The sequence below is a fragment of the Meriones unguiculatus genome, chromosome 18 (genome assembly GCF_030254825.1).
Source record: "Meriones unguiculatus strain TT.TT164.6M chromosome 18, Bangor_MerUng_6.1, whole genome shotgun sequence".
Classification (NCBI taxonomy): domain Eukaryota; kingdom Metazoa; phylum Chordata; class Mammalia; order Rodentia; family Muridae; genus Meriones; species Meriones unguiculatus.
In genome coordinates this window covers 15,686,276-15,702,885 of record NC_083365.1, presented here as the reverse complement: position 1 = coordinate 15,702,885, position 16,610 = coordinate 15,686,276, and the positions used below count along the sequence as shown (strand labels likewise).

The window sequence follows — 16,610 nt, the reverse complement described above, 5'->3', positions numbered from 1 at the left end:
AAAAACTTAAAATATTATATTTTTAAAAGATACAGTCATGGAAATTTGAGAAATGCTGGATGTGAATGAAAGGAAAAAACTTCATGCATGATTTCCCAGAACCTCACATCAAAACTACAAGAGTTGAGTCTCTAAGAACAGACCAGGCAAACTTGGATGGAGAACCTTTCTGGAGAAGAGCAGGTAAGGAAAGGGACCCAGAAGGACTTGTGACCCATGTAACACTTCTTTTAAAACTGCATTCCTGGTGATCTTCCCACAAACCAGCCTTCTACTTAAAAGCTAGCCAGCAACAGCTGAAAGTTTTAATAGAGAAAGAAAGCAACAAATATAGCAAAAACCACCTACCTGGTCAAAAATTCCCATGGCTAAAACGGGTAGGGACGTGTAGACAATGTTAAAAAGAGTGATGAACCACTGGTCATAAACAGTCTGGAAAAAAAAAAGTGACAAAAGAAGTGACACATCTAATATCCACTTATAAGTGAGTCTATACCATGCGTGTCTTTCTGTTTCTGGGATACCTCACTCAGGATGATCTTTTCTAGTTCCCACCATTTGCCTGCAAATTTCATGATTTCCTTGTTTTTAATTGCTGAGTAGTATTCCATTGTGTAAATGTAACACAATTTCTGTATCCATTTCTCAGTTGAGGGACATCTGGGTTGTTTCCAGATTCTGGCTATTACAAATAAAGCTGCTAAAAACATGGCTGAGCAAATGTCCTTGTTGTATATTTGAGCATCTTTTGGATATATGCCTAGGAGTGGTATAGCTGGATCTTGAGGTAACAGTATTCCTAATTGTCTGAGAAAGTGCCAGATTGATTGCCAAAGTGGTTGTACAAGTTTACATTCCCACCAGCAATGGAGTAGGGTTCCCCATTGTCCACATCCTCTCCAGCATGTGTTCTCACTTGAGTTTTTGGTCTTAGCCATTCTGATGGGTGTGAGGTGAAATCTCAGGGTCATTTTGATTTGCATTTCCCTGATGATTGAGCATTTCTTTAAGTTTTTGTCTGCCGTTCTACATTCCTCTTTTGAGAGTTCTCTGTTTGGCTCTGTCCCTCATTTTTTAATTGGATTACTTGGTTTGCTGCTGTTTAACCTCTTCAGTTCTTAATATATACTTTATATATACATTAGCCCTCTGTCAGATATAGGGTTGGTGAAGATCCTTTCCCAGTTTGTAGACTGTTGTTTTGTTCTGATGCCTTGTCCTTTGCTTTACAGAAGCTTTTCAGTTTCATGAGACATATAATATAGGATAACCATATTTAAATCTGTACACCTAAAGAAGCTAAGCAAGAAGGAGGACCCTGGGTAAGATGATCAATCCTCACACAGAAAGGCAAACGGGATAGACCTTGGAAGATGGAGAAAACAGAGAATAGGACAGGAGCCTACCACAGAGGGCCTCTGAAAGATATGTCCAGCAGGATATTAAAGCAGATGAAGGGGGAGATAGAAAGACCTGGAGGGGACAGGAGTTTCACAAGGAGAGCAACAGAACCAAAATATTTGGGCCAGGGTTTTTTTCTGAGACTGATACTCCAACTAAGGACCATTCATGGAGATAACCTAGAACCCCTGCACAGATGTAGCCCATGGCAGCTCAGTGTCCAAGTGGGTTCCCTAATAATAGGAACAGGGACTGTCAGTGACATGAACTCAGTGGCTGGCTCTTTGATCATCTCCCCCTGAAAACGGGGGGAGTTGGGGAAGAAGAAGGGAGCAGCCTTACCAGGCCACAGAGGAAGACAATGCAGCCAATCCTGATGAGACCTGATAGACTAGGGTCAGAGGGAAGGGGAGAAGGACCTCACCTATCAGTGGACTAGGGGAAGGGCATAGGAGAACAGGGAGGGAGGGTAGGATTGGGAGGAGATAAGGGAGGAGTCTAAGGCAGAGATACAAAGTGAATAAATTGTAATAAATTAAAAATAAGTTTTTTTTAAAAAAAAGGAAGTGACACGTGCGCGAGAAATACCATGCAAAGCGTGAAAACATTCTTGATCAGAGATAAGTAACTCAGAGGTCAAGGGCAGATTGTGTGCTCTCTGCAAATTCTGCCCTTCATCGGGGGCTGCTAGCTTCTCTAACTTCTGTCTCCTAATCTCTGGTTGTCCACTTTTAGCTTGATTTGTTTCTTATTGTTTTTAAGATGGGGCCTTAGTCATAAGGTAGCCCAGGCTATCCTTTGAGCTATCCTCCTGACTCTGGCTCCCGCAGGCTAAGATTACAGGTATCACCATGCTCAGCTCCAGCTCAGCTCTGAAGGGGCATCATCTCCTCCTCTCGGTGTTATCTGTGGGGGTGAGATGATCTAATGCCTGTGGCACAGCAAAGCACCCATATGTGAGACAGCAGACCCTTGCAATGGGTTACTATTGCCTTCTGAAAGTTTCTAATAGCTTCTTACCAGTGGGGGGGGGGGGAGGAGACAGGGATGTGAGAGAGTTATCGGTGCAACAAGGCAATTGGAGATGACCTGACTGGGAAGTGAACTGCAGACAAAGTCTGAAGGAAAGGACTGGTAGAGTGGATCTCTAGTACAAGCACACTCCGACCCAGGAGGGGCTCATGAAGCATACCTAGGAAAAGCATCCTGTGCCCAGCAAACGGCATGGCTGCCATGGAATGACCCACAGTTACCAAGAAGAGGGATGACAGACAGCAAGAGCTAAGGAAGAGCAGCCAGACACAGTGAGGACGCCTTAAAATACCAGCATTTGGGGGGGCTGAGGCAGAGGGTGAGGGGAGAGGAGGCAAGTCTGAGATCAACTGAGGGAACTTGGTGACATGCCATCTCAATAAATAAACAAACAAACAGACAAACCCCTAAAGACAAGGTTTCTGTGTGGTTAACTGGTTGAAAGCACTGGAGGATTGAGCTGAAAACAGACTGAAGGGTGGTGATAAACACGGAAACAAGCGAGTGCTTCCGATAAAAGAAAACAGGCTCTAGAGCAACCTATCAGATTTTGGATGTATTCTGAAGCACAATTTCTTCGTGTGGAAGTGCTAAAGCATTGGAGAACCTCAGAATTGAATGAGTCAGAGCCGTTAAAGTAGGCTGTGCTTAGTCACATAAATAAGATGACCCTTTAAATTATGCCCTGCAGATGTAAATTATCTTGAAGAGGAAATATCCTGGTAGTTTTAAAGGCTAAATCTGAATTTGAAGTGATCTGTGTCTTCGCAACATCATGTACTTTTGTAATGAGGATTTGTTAAAGACAAAGAGGAGAAGCCGTTCCTCGGGCACCAAGTCCTAACCAACAGTGCTCTGTGGAGTTGTACTGGACTTGAATGGCCTGGACCTGAGTGTGCTGCTGGTCATGGATGAGGAGGCATTGGCAGCATGATTAGACCCTGTGGTGAGAAAAAGGCACCTGAGCGTCGGTGCCAACCAGACCTGAAGGGTGAATGGAATCGGGAAGGGCCAGTAAATGAGTGAGGAAATGTGTGAGGCAGTTTCCTACCAATGAAAGCATCCTCTCCAGCAGGAGGAGCCTGCTGAGATGGCTGGGTGAGGGGGGGGACTCAGACCACTCATGCTGCCTGCAAGCTGTGCAGAGTGCTCTAGGGTCACAGCTTTCCTGGGTGTCAGCTGTCTGTCATCTCTGACCCTGCAAGCAGCCCCTCCCAGACAATCCTGTTAGTGACCCCAAAGAAAACTGGTTGGTTTACCAAGACGGACATTTACTGCAATTGTTTTTCTGGTCTATTGTGGGTTCCATTTCTTGAGTGAGTGAACACATATGCTGTGACTCCCCAGGAAAACTCACCCAAGAGGGAGGAAGTTTATATTCTCTGTGTATCTGTGCTGGTTAGTTTTAGGTCAACCTGACACATGTTAGAGTCATTTGGGGAGAGGAAATTGTAGGTTCCTCCCTTTCTGCAACAGCCTTCATAACCAGCTTACTGTGAAAGATCCAAGATGTCTGTTGTCCTGGTCAATGGCTGTGCCTCTACCCAGCTGATACTCACCCCTCACCCCTCTTCCTGCAGCTTCTCAGCGGGGGTGCCTGATCTGACTCCAGCCTGCTCACCTTTGATTGATCCTGAGCAATCAACTTGAAGAAGGTGGCAGGTCTTTTAGGATACCTTCCTGAGCTAGCCCACTTCCATCCCTTGCAGTGAATTACATCATTCACCTTAGGACCCCCTTTCCCAGGTGAGAGGCACCAGCTTGAAGCAGTTTGGATGCCAAGAGCATCCAAAGGCAGAAGAGCCACGGCAGCCTTTCTCCAATAGTTCATTCCAGGGCTGCATTCCAGGCCACTTGTTAGTACCATGACTCACCACATCTTAGTGCTTCCTAACACTGACCTGCAATTACTTACATGCTGGTTCCTAGCCCCACCTTATCAACCTGCCAGTTCCTGGAGACTTCCTCATCTGGGAGCCCAAGAACATATCTCAGTATCTAGTTACAATTAACGTCATAAAAGAGCTTGGTTTGTGGACCCAGTGCTTACCCAGCATGAACAAGGTCCTGGGTTTGAGTTAAGCTCAGAGAGAGAGAAAGAGAGAGCACAAGAAGCCTCTTTGGAAATGCATGTCCTCAAGCTTGCTGGGTGTTGCAGACAGAGAAAGGCTGTTTAACTTCTTCCAGCCCTCAAAAACATTTGTCTGGTAAAGAAAACACACTGGGAAGTAAACCACTTTAGTCCTTCAGTTGTTGGTCTGCACAGTTAGCAGAATCTAGTAGGACTGGGGAGAAGAGCCAAGACTGAACATCAGCCTGTCCCTAGGGTTTCCACAGGGCACATCTGGAAGGCAAAGGCAGAGGAACTCTCCTGCCGTGTGGAAACAGGCCTCGGGTATCAAAACCTGTGACGCCATCGGACCTCAAGATTAGTTTCACTCTTTCCCATCACTTTCCAGAGTTTCACTGTATATTTTCTTAGATTATTTGACAAACCTTTTCCAGCCTTGACAAGATAATTGCTTCCATATTACACGGAATTTTTTTAAGATACACATCTCTGTATCTCCCTGACAATGATAAATTGTCATCAGATCATATCATCTCAGGCGCTCAGCGCCAACACTTACACAGTTTCAAATGTGAATTTCCTAAACTGGGCCTCAGCAATTTTTGGAGGAACAACTCATCTTTACTAAAGCCCCTGAAGGGCTGAGTTCCTTTAAAATAAGTTACAGATATTAGCAATAAACACACACACACACTGAACTCAAGGAAATCTATAGGCTGCAACAGTGGGTTAGGACAAGGCGTGCCCTGCAAGAAGCCATTACCCAGCCTTTGTCTGAGCTTTGCCAAACTAAAGATCCAGCTGGAAATGTCACCAAGCCAGGTGATGCTTATGTGTCCCTCGGTGGCAGTTGAGCTGGAGTATTTGTTGACAGGAGGTGGACTCAAGCTTCCAGATGATTCTAGAGGGAAGGCAGTTCGCCTGGGGAAGCTTGTTCCAGCTGAGTCGACAGAGAACTGGTGGGAAGAGCCGCACTCCTGACCGTGCTCACCTGAGTCCCAGCTCTTGAGGAACCCAAGTTCTTCCTTTATGAGATAAAGGTTCACCCCGCCGCCCCCCCCACACACACACCTCTAAACACTCTGCCAAAGCAAAGGTTCTACTTCAACATGCATTTTGGGGGCCATCAAGACAGCTCAGTGGGAAAAGACACTTGCCCTAAGCCTGGTGAGCTGGGTTTGAGTCCAGGACCGACGCTGTGGAGGGAGAGAACCCTTGAAAGTTGTCCTCTCACCCACACATGTACAGCATGGCACTCTGGCTCCTCATCCCAGGCACACACAGGATAAAAAATTTTAATATAATTTAAATATTGTGTGTTTTCTCTTATATGTTAAATTAGTGTTTAAACTTTTGATGTTTGGTACACAGAGGTTAGGTACTTAGTAAGGGACACGGGCAAGGGGAGAGGAAGAGGATCTTCCAAGGAGGGAGAAATAGAATATAGTTACAGAAAGATAGAGGGGACGCTGGAGTAGGAGGCTCGAATAGGGGGGAGTGGGAGAGAAAGGCCAAGGAGGGAATTGGGGAGGGACAACACTAAAGGCCTTACGAAAAACCATATGGAAATCTATTACTGTAGAAGATTTTTGGTGATTCGAATAGGAATGCCCTCCTTGGTTCATATATTTGAATTCTTGGTCATTAGGGAGTGGCACTACTTGAGGCATGGTCTCGTTGGAGGATATGTGTCACCGGGATGAGATTTGAGGTTTCAGCGGCACTAGCCAGGACCAGTGGCTCTCTCTTCCTGCTGCATGCAGATCTAGATGTAGTACTCTGGGCTCCTTCTCCAGTACCATGTCTGCTTGTGTGTTGTCATGCTACCCCGCCCCATGCTGGTAATAGACTAAACCTCTGAAACTGTAAGCCAGCCCCAAATATATCATTTCCTTTATAAGAGTTGCCTTGGTCATGGTGTCTATTCACAGATGAAACAATGACTAAGACAAGCTTCCTAAAACACGTACATACACGAAAAGAATCTAACTGGTATTACCACATAGTGGGAAAAAATATCAAATGCCACCAAGTAAAACCCCCAGTGCCAAAAAGGGGTTACATCCTTCAGTCACTGGTCAAAAGGGTACCATAGGCTCCCCACTTCCCCAAGCACTGTAGGCTACTGCCAAGGCTGTTGGTTGCTCTCCACAACCTGATGGTAAGGCTCTATGGTTGAAGACACATCATGATATAATGGAATAAGAAGTCAAGGGGGTGCCCCACTAGACACCTCACCCCACTGACTAGTATTTGCAGTGCTGGAAGGCACTCTTCATGCCACTGGAGGAGAAAGGGAAGCATCAGTATCACCCTGCTACGCAACCAGGGACTTATAAAAGCAACCTACCCGCAGCACACACTGCTGTGGCAGGGCACAGATATTAGAGGGAGAACCAACCACTCTTTGAAATTGGGTTTAAGGTCCACTCCATGAGAAGGAACCCATACCTGACCCAAAGGGCTTCAGACTGGAGAGGTCATGGACCTACAAGAAAACCTACTATTGTTATTCTGTTATGGGAACTGAGCAACAAAATGACTCCTAGCGGCATATTTCTATATCCACAGATCAGGGCATGGCTCCGCCCTCATCGGAGATGCTTCTTCTTATGACATGTGGGGATTAACACAGAGACACACAACCAGACAGTGTGCAGAGAGTGAGAGACTGGGCAGCACTCAGTCCTAAATGGGATGTTTTCACCCAACTCCTCCCATTGATGCTCAGGGACCAATGAGGGAGAGGAAGTAGAAAAATTATAAGCAACGGAGGTGCTGGATGACTCCGAGGAAACAGCGCCTTCCAGACCCAGCAGGGCTGATGCAATATGAATGTGCAAAGACTGTGGCAGTGTGCACAGTCCTGCACAGGTTCAAGCCAGACCTGAATAACCACAGTGAAAAAGGGAGGTAGGCAAGATGTCCCACCCTAACCAAGAAGCTATTTGCAACTGATACCTAACTGGGAAGGAAGACTCCTTTTTCTCCACTGGAGTGTCACGGGGTATACCAACCACATTCCGTGGCAGACTCCATGGCTAGGATAGCTCCATGCTTGTCTGTTGAGGGATTTTTATTTCATTCTGGGATTTGGGGGGGAGGCAATTTTGTCTTACTATGTTTTGAGATCTTTTAAATTTTATTTATTTATTTATTTTGTTTGTTTGTTTCTGGGAGAAGTTATTTGAGTTTTTTGGGTTTTGTTTTTGTTTTAAGGGGGGAAAAGAACATGAAGTTGGGTGGGTAGGGGTGTAAGATCTGAGAGGAGCTGGGGCAGGGGAAAAACATCAAAATATATTTTATAAAAACTTAATCAAAAAAGTTGTTTGAACAAATAAGAGAAATATGACAATGGAGTGATTTAACATCCGTTTCACATTTATACAAATAAAATCATTCCCAGACTTTCAGTCCTCGGTCAGTGGGAATTACCTCCCTCCATTTCATGGCAGTGTCCCTGCACACCAATAGAGCACCTGCCCTAAACCGGAGCTGAGCTAACTGCAAATGGGCAGTCAAAGACACGGGAGAGTGTGTGAAAGTCTCGCCTCTGCCAGGCCTGCCCAGAAAAGGAACCTCAAAGGGAAGGCCACTTACGAAAAGACCAGCAGAAAGCAAGAGCCCCTCTGTCAGCTCTCGTCTGAAGAGGTGGGTTTTCCTAGCTGAGGAAGCCTCCACATCCAGCACGTGACTTTGGAGGCTAAAGCCACCTAGACGGTTTCAATGGAGGCAAGAATGTGCCCCATTCATAAATCCCCAAGCTCCACAGACTGGTCAGTGTCTCTTCCAAACATGTTGTTTTCTTTGTATTTGCCTCATTATAACACATTGTCCTTAGAAGAACAGGACTCAGAGAGAAAGCCAAGGCATGTCACAAACCTGGTGCTAATCAAGCCCTTCAAGTGAAAACAGGGAGAAGAGACAGCCAGCCTCGCCAACTCAAGCCCCACCTCCCGTGGTCCTCACAGCCAGTTCTCAGAACCCCTAAAACAGAGACCACACACAAGAGTGTGGGGTTCCGGGACTCCGGCTTCCATCTTTAGAGTGGCTCATTGTAAGCTCTAGAACTTGGTCGCTCTACACAGCATCATTGAGAAAAACCTCCTTTCTGTGTTCTGCCAACTTTAGAAAAAATTTTTGCAGGAATTTGCTTTAAATGGAATCTAACAACAACCCCAGTGTCAGGCATGGGAAACCCCCCTAGAGTTGTAGATCAGGGGAGTCAAAGAGACTCTCAAAATAATAGAGACAATTGCCATTACACTTGGTTGCCTCCCAGAACTTGAAGGTAAGATGCTGTTTCTGGAGATAACACACACTTGAGACTCAGGGCTTTTAAGAATCAAGCCGGAATTGAGCTAGGAGCCTCCTCTCCGAGCACTAGCTCTCATAATATCTGAAGGTTCTACACAAGCTGTCAAGGGAGGGAAGCTCTCAATATCCCTACCCAGCTGCAGAGTCGGTGAGCCACAACAAAAGCCAGCATGCCAAGACGTGCTGAGGTGACTGAAATGACATCAACATTATCTGTAGATGAGATTTAACTGGTGGCATTATAACACAGCTCTGGCGTCAAAGCGTCACCTTCTTCTTCCTGGTGTAAAATATCATATTGTCCTCTAAATCCCTCTCTCTGTACCTGTCAGTTAGTGCACAGTTAGCTTGTAGTCCACATCAAAGAAGTTTCTTTGTGCAGTGGGTGATGGTTAACACAGGAACTCACAGCTGGTCAAAATGCAGAGTGTATTTGGAATGCCCAGACATAAATGGGCCATCTATATTAATACACCCTGTGTCCCCATGGGACCACTGAGGAAGAGGGGGCAGAAAGAGTATAAGAGCCACAGGACAGGAGAAGAAGATACCAATGAGAAATCAGTCTCCTCTGGATATGACGGGCCTTGCATTCATGAACACATAGTGGCTATGGTTGCCTGCAGGAGCCTTTACAAGGATCAGGCCAGTCACCATTCCAGCCTGGAGAGGAGAGGTGTCCATGACCCACCAACTTGGCTGAGGAACTGTTTGTAATTGATGGCTGACAGTGGAAGGAAACTCAGTTGTTTTTTGTTGTTTTTTTCTTAAGTCTGTGGTTCCTGGTGGGTTGACCACATGCCAGTGAATGGCCCCACGCCCATGAGTTTATGGGCAGCACAAACTGGATTTGGCAAGTCGTAATTTTTTAAAACCTGAATTTGGGGGGTGGAGTGGAAACGGACCTGAAAGGAGTTGGGGCGAGGTGGGTGTAGCATGATCAAACATATTGTAGGCATGTGTGAAATTTTTAAAGAATAAAAATGTATTTTAAAAACTCTTCATTGAGCTTACCTGTTACTATACCAAAACATTTCAAGAAAAGCTAAAAGATATGTGAAAAGGAGTAATTGGTTATTCTATAAACAAGAAAAATTCTAGCTACACATATATTTCTATGTGAGTTGGAAACAAAGCTCATTAACACTGAATCACCTAATGATTCTACCATCCTGCAACAGGCTTATAGGTGTCTTTTTTTTCTTTGTCAGTAAAACAGTTTGGAGAGGAGTGGGTGCCATCCATGGGAGGAGAAACGAGGGTGCTTTTTACTCACCTGTGCTGAGAAACCACAGAAGAAGGCGAACCAGAAATGCACGAGGGTGAACGCAAAGTTCTTGTAGAAGAAATAGCACAGAAACTTGCACATTCTGTAATAGGACCACCTTCCGTGAACAAGAAGCAGCCGTTGGAGATACCTAAACTGAGCCAATGCGTAGTCACTGGCTAAGACTGCTTGCATCCCTTCCTGGCCGCTGATGCCAATGCCAATGTGGGCACCTAGGAAGGAACAGGGACTGGAAAAGCTTTCATCCCCAGACAAACATCACAGCATCTTTAAGGAACCTGTTCCTCTTTTATGTCAATCATTTATTGTCACTGTGTGGCTATGGTAATTACTACAGTTTTCCCCACACGTATCATTAACTAGTCATTGACCCTAGTTTTACCTCAGAGAAAACTGGGCTGGGAAAGGTTTGGAAATTTGCACTTTACACTTGTGAATAACAAAGATGGGCTCAACCCAGCTGCTGGGAACACAGCCCTGGGGACTCTCACCTGCCCTGACTGATCTCTCCCTCCCAAACAGTAGAAGGCAAGCCACATCACCTTCTAAACTAAGAAAGATGCAGAGGGTTTAACTAAAGACAAATCTCTTAGGCATAGTAATAATCGCGGAAGCGCTGAGCCCAGAAAATATGATTTATGTAAGAACCACGGTAAAATTAAATTAATGCACATTTTTACTATATAGTACCACATGTAAAAAAAAAAATACCCTCTTACTTTTAATCATGTTGACATCGTTGGCCCCGTCACCAATGGCCAAAGTCACAGCGTTTCTGTGCTTTTTCACCAACTCTACTACTTGGGCTTTCTGGAGTGGGGTCATTCTGCAGCAAACCACAGTCTTGCACAGGCAGGCAAGGTCCAGAAGATCATTCTCAATATCACTTTCTAGGGCATAGGCCTGTATCACCAAAACAAAGAGAAAAGAATAGCAACAGAATGCATGATGGTTGTAAGTTACAAAGCAAATGTCTTGGTTCTTAGCTGACTTAATTTCAGAACCATTTCATTACCTTGTCAATTCAGAGTCACAAAAGCAATAACAAGCATGACAATATGAATATTGAGCCATTGATAAGTTTCACAGGAATGAAAATAAAAATAAGGAGACGAGCCATCAGTGTGCCTCCTTGAAATGTCGCCAAGCCATCTTGGCAAGATACAGCTATAATAGACACTGGGAAAGTTCCAGGAACTACTAAAATAAGTGGAAGCAACAGACAGAACCTACCCACATCTCAATAGTTTTAAATGAACTGCCAAGCGTGGCGATTTCTACATGACAGGCTGCTGGTCTCCTTTGCACTGTTTTGTACAGTTAGTGTTTGTGGATGCCAATGTGCAGGCAAGATGAAAAGGACATGAGTGGAGGTTGGCCCTAGAAAACCATTGTGATTGAAATCAGGCGAAGCTTGAACAAGAAGATAGCAAGCCACCTGTGCCTCAGCCAAGGTTCCCCAACCATTTCTACCCCTGTTCCACATAGCAAGAGCCTTTCTATACTCTAAGAAATTACTGACAAAGAGAACACAGTTCTCTCCAAAAAAACTGGACAATGACCTTTCTAGAAATGCCTCATGTTACACTCTCTAATAGCCACATTCGAAGGAAACATGAACATACTTGTGAGTAACAGATATCTTAGAGTGAATCCTTAGCTCGGCATTCACAGCCCTTTACAGTTTGGCCCACATAACCGTCTGCGGCTATGTTCAGTAGCACCTGTAAGTCTTCTTGTAATTCCCATCAGGCTACATTGCTTGTTTTCCAGCCTGCCTTATACCTTTGTATTTGCTATCATTTTTACTCAGTAACATCAATTCTGCCTCTGATTTTTTTTCCATAAAAAGCAATTGGTTTAATAGAACATCTTTGTCATAGCTTCAACATTCAAGTACTGTAAACTAGAGCAGGCTCCAGCCTTCTCTTACACTTTGTGTTCTGTCACAGCCATGAAGTTTGTACTGCATAGGAAGTAGTTAATCTTTGAAAAATATACACTGATGTTACAGTAGTTTAACATGACCATATAAATTTCTACATAAATATTTCTAGTTTCAAGTAGAAATGTGTAAAATGATGAGGCTGAGCTATCGCCATGATTTAATGACTTCCTCCAAAAACATCCCCTGCCTCTAGCTGAAAAAAAAAATTTAAAAATAGGAAAGAAAGAGGGAAATTCAAAACAAAGAGTTAAGTGTGTCTACATCTGTGCTCTAAAAGCATTGTGTTAACTCCTCTTTTGCAGTATCTGCCACAATACTATCAGAATTATACAGTGCTTCCCCAAACAAGTGCTGTGATCCATTCATGCCTGAGTTCTCTGATGCTCTAGGATGAACTGGGTAAGTCTGTCTAACCAATGATAATGCTATGAGCAGGTGGATAGAAAAATGAGTACAAAGGTGTGTCTCTGGTGCAGAAAATATTTATATCCAAGCCTACATGCCTAGAGGACACTGTGGACTATCTTTTTGAAATATAATCACACTCTCTTAAAGACAAGGCATATAACTGGCTCTTTTGCTCAGAATGGCCCCTTTTTTCTCTGCTCACTTTTCCTTATTATCAACAAGTAAAAATGTAGACTTAGACTTTGATGAAGACTGGCCCAATTACATTCAGAAAGGCTTCAGAATTTGAGAAAACTGGAACTATGGTTTTAAAAGAAAACAAACAAAAGCTGAACATACTAGCAAAAATACAGTCAATTCTCCAAAACTTAAAAATGACATGACATGGTGTCGTGAGCACAGGGCTTTGAAGCAAACAAGGCCCTGGAAGAGCAGCCATCTTAGCTAATTTTTTTTTCCAACGAAAGAATAGGTGATTATCACCTGAACGGCCACGCCCTACACACCCTGGCTTCCTCAGCCCAAAGGATAGTCAAAAGTATAACGCACTGGGGATCCTGTTTTACTGCGCTGCCTGGGCTGCTAAACTTTAGATCTTAGCAGACAGACGTAACTTTTGGTTGGTGTTCATCTGTGCAAGGGAAAAGTTCATGTCATCTGGACCAGCTCTCGACCAAGCTTGGCCTGCAACTGAGCTCTGTAACTTTCCATGGTGTGGAAGCGGCACACGGCTGTGTCTGGGATCCAGCTGGATCTTAGAGCGCTAGCAGCGAACAGGCGGACAGTCACGGGGGGGGGGGGATCTAATGTACTCAGATCCAGCTTCTTTTGTCTGCTAAGAAACTGTCTTCAAGAACAAACGTTCATTTTCCAAACTCCAAAGTGAAAAATGAGCATCAAAGCCAGAGAAAGATGTGAGATTAAGTTCTTTGTACATATAAATGATAATTTCGAGAGACTGCAGTCGGGGTTTTTGTATTCTAATTGGAGACTGGGAGGAGCGGTTTGAGTTTCGTTCAGGGCTTGGAACCTGAACTGCGTTAGAAGTACAATGCAAGTTTATTCTATTATGACAAGAACCAGATTTCCTAATCAAATCAAATTGTTTGGCTTTGCTGTAGAATGTTGCTATTTAGAAAAACCACCAGAGGTATCTTAATGGCAGTAATTTGGCGTGGTAATTCTATGAAGGTCAGGTTATGACTCGCAAATCACAAACATTAGCAAGAGCAGTAACTGAAACCCATCCGTCCAGTTGTGTTATTTCAATTAAATGACACTGAGCTGTGACATCCCTGCCTTACAAAAGCACTTAAACAATCCTCCTAAGTGACTGTTTAGGCAAAATTCATAGATTCCCAGTGAATTGTTCCTCCAGACCCTCACATCCAGTGTGATCCTTCAAACAACAACGTATGAGAAGTCTTTCCTTTTGTAAACAGGAAATCCTGTCCACGCCCTGTTTCTTGTAGTGTCATTTGTTTGAAAAACACAAAAGGAGTTCTCATTATAACAGCACAAAAGAGATGATTATTGGGATAAAGAAAAAGAAAGGACAATGGCCTCAGGCAAACTCACCAAACTGTGGCCATTTATGACCAAGGCATACTCTCCTGTCACAGCTTCTGCTCCCGAGGCCAACTCCAACTGGTGCTTACTTTCATAAACTGCGTGTCTACTGGAAAAACTTGTGTTTTGTCCAAGCAAATTTTCCTTTGCTTTCCTTAAAGAATAGGAGAATTAAAAAGGCATAACAAAGTACCCAGAGCTTATCTATAACTGCTCCAAGAGACTGGCCTAGAATAAATTCATTCCATCGTTATTCAGAGTAAGGCCCAAGAATTAGATCCATCGAGCAAGCCAATAAGCAGACAGCAGTATGGGTCAAGGCTGTACCGGGTGGGGGCAAGGCTCAGGAAATAGGCAGGTAAACATAATGAATACAGAATCATCTCAAACAATTTAAACTATCTAAAACCGGTTTTGGTTTGGCTTTGGCTTTGGTTTTTTGAGACAGGGTTTCTTTGTGTAGCCTTGGCTGTCCTGAACTCACTTGGTAGACCAGGCTGGCCTCAAACTCACAGAGATCTGCCTGCCTCTGCCTCCCCAAGTGCTGGGATTACAGGCGTGCTCTGTTGTGCCTGGCTCTAAAAACTGGCTTTAACTGAGGAATCTTGATAGCTTTGGTGTATAAAGGCTGAAGAACACACTTCCTGACAGTGTTTTTCAATCTGCTAAGCAACCACTAAAGACAGAGAATGAAGCCTTCTTGTCACTGTGCCCCTCCCCTAGTTCCTCTTCCCAATTTTTCCCTCTCCATTTCTTCCCTCACGCGTGTGTGCACATGCTCATCCATTTGACATAAAATATTATATAATCTGTCTGAAAATGATAGTTCACTGATAATCACATTTTTAACTTAGAAAAAAAAAGACAAAGACATGATGCCATTTATTATTATAAAATAATAGAATATTTTAAGTTTAAAAAAGTGTCCACTAATTTAAGTGATGACAGTGATCTTGTAAGAAACTACAAACACCAAAGCATGGGGTTGTTGCAAATGGAAAGTCCTTGCAATGCTCTAGACCTAATCAGTATAGATACACTAGAGCCCTGCACACATCCCATCTCTGTCTCCTGTTTAATGATGACATAACATCATTAAAAGTGGCGTTTTACTGTTCTTCTCAAGAAGGTGATGATGTCCTTACAGGAAGGGGAATTCATGGCCACAGGAGCTTCCATTAGAGGAACACCGGCAGATGTGCCCTGCAGAGGATGCCCAAGGCAGCCAGTGCGCGTGAATGTGCATGTATAGATGAAGGCCGGAGAAAATAGGAGGTCAGGAATGATTTGCTAGATGTTTTGACTTATAGCAAAATGAGTTTATACTGAAACTCGTCTGGTAGGAGATAATAACCATATTAAAACAAACATTTTGCCTTCATCTTTTGAATTATTTAAAAATGCGTCACTGAGACTGTAGTTCAAAGTACAAAAGCACACCCAGAAAGCACCTCAGGCCCCCTTGTTTCCCAGCGCAACATTGCCTCCTGCTGTCTGGCACCAAAATCGCACCTGCACTTAAGAGCCCTCTCACACGCCCTTGGTTCCAAGAGTGATATCAGACAGTCAGCAAACACTTTGCAGAAACAAACAAAGGGATGTGCGAAGTTAGAGGGCTGAGCGGGAAGTGCACTGTGGGAAGGAGACAGAGCTGGCGTGAAGAATTAACTGCTGCAAGTGGAAGACTCCGGCTTCCAGTCAACCCAAGGAACGCTCATTGTGGTCATGAAAATTGACAGCTCCATGTGATGAGTGGGAGAAATGATATCATGCGAGCATTTCTATGACGGTGCTGCAGATCTCATAAACTGGGTTTTGAGAAGGCACCAAAGCAAAATAAACAAAAAGAAACATCTGCCAGGGTTTTCTGTTTGGTGAGGTTCCCATTTGCTGCGTAAATGACTCAACCTCCATTTCCCCCTTGGAGAATGAACACATTCCACAGGAGGATGAAGTTCATGAACACTGGCTAAGATTCTATTTACTTAGGAGTTTTCCCCAACAGTGTCTTCCTAACATGTGGCATAAGCCCTTTTCCGGGCAGAAAAGGGACAATTTTTATGCTCTGCTAAAATTTCTAATGCTCCCTCCTCCCAGACCTTCACTCGCTGCCAGACTGGACTCTCACACCGCAGTGAGACCTGGGCGGTTGGCCATGGCTGTCATTTCTTTTACTTCCTGGAACTTAGCTCTACAAACACAAGCTGGTTCTTGCAAAAGCAATTCATTAGGACGGAGGAAAGCTGCACATGGCACCTCTCAATGAAGACGAACTGTACTTCGTGGAAGCACCACACATTCTATTTAACCTCAGAATACAAACAACAGATGCTAAAACAAAAGAATGTCTGTCCCTCCTTTGCAAGGAGGGCCAGTTTAGTACAATGCTGGAGTGCAGAGGTACACTGAGAGTGGAGTTGACTAGCGCTCACAGCCCACGCCCTCAGAAGCACAGTAAAGCACTGTGCTCAGGCATGGACTCGACCTACAAAGAAGAAAGGAGGGGGTGGGGAACAGGCCATTTTCTCAGTCCTTTCTGGCACTCTGCATTCAAGAATGCAAAGTATCTGTAAGGA

At 44.2% G+C, this 16,610-nt stretch overlaps 1 protein-coding gene across 2 annotated transcripts in view; it reads right to left on the bottom strand.

Moving 5' to 3' along the window:
• Positions 1 to 16,610, bottom strand: part of Atp8b4 (ATPase phospholipid transporting 8B4 (putative)) — a 175,575-nt gene that overhangs the window by 16,495 nt on the left and 142,470 nt on the right. For both annotated transcript variants that reach the window (XM_060371530.1, XM_060371531.1), the window contains 4 exons: positions 14,044 to 14,188; positions 10,829 to 11,012; positions 10,098 to 10,321; positions 349 to 432 (listed from right to left, as the gene is read on the bottom strand). In XM_060371530.1, the coding sequence (XP_060227513.1) occupies positions 349 to 432; positions 10,098 to 10,321; positions 10,829 to 11,012; positions 14,044 to 14,188 (637 nt within the window). The remainder of the gene's footprint in view (positions 1 to 348; positions 433 to 10,097; positions 10,322 to 10,828; positions 11,013 to 14,043; positions 14,189 to 16,610) is intronic.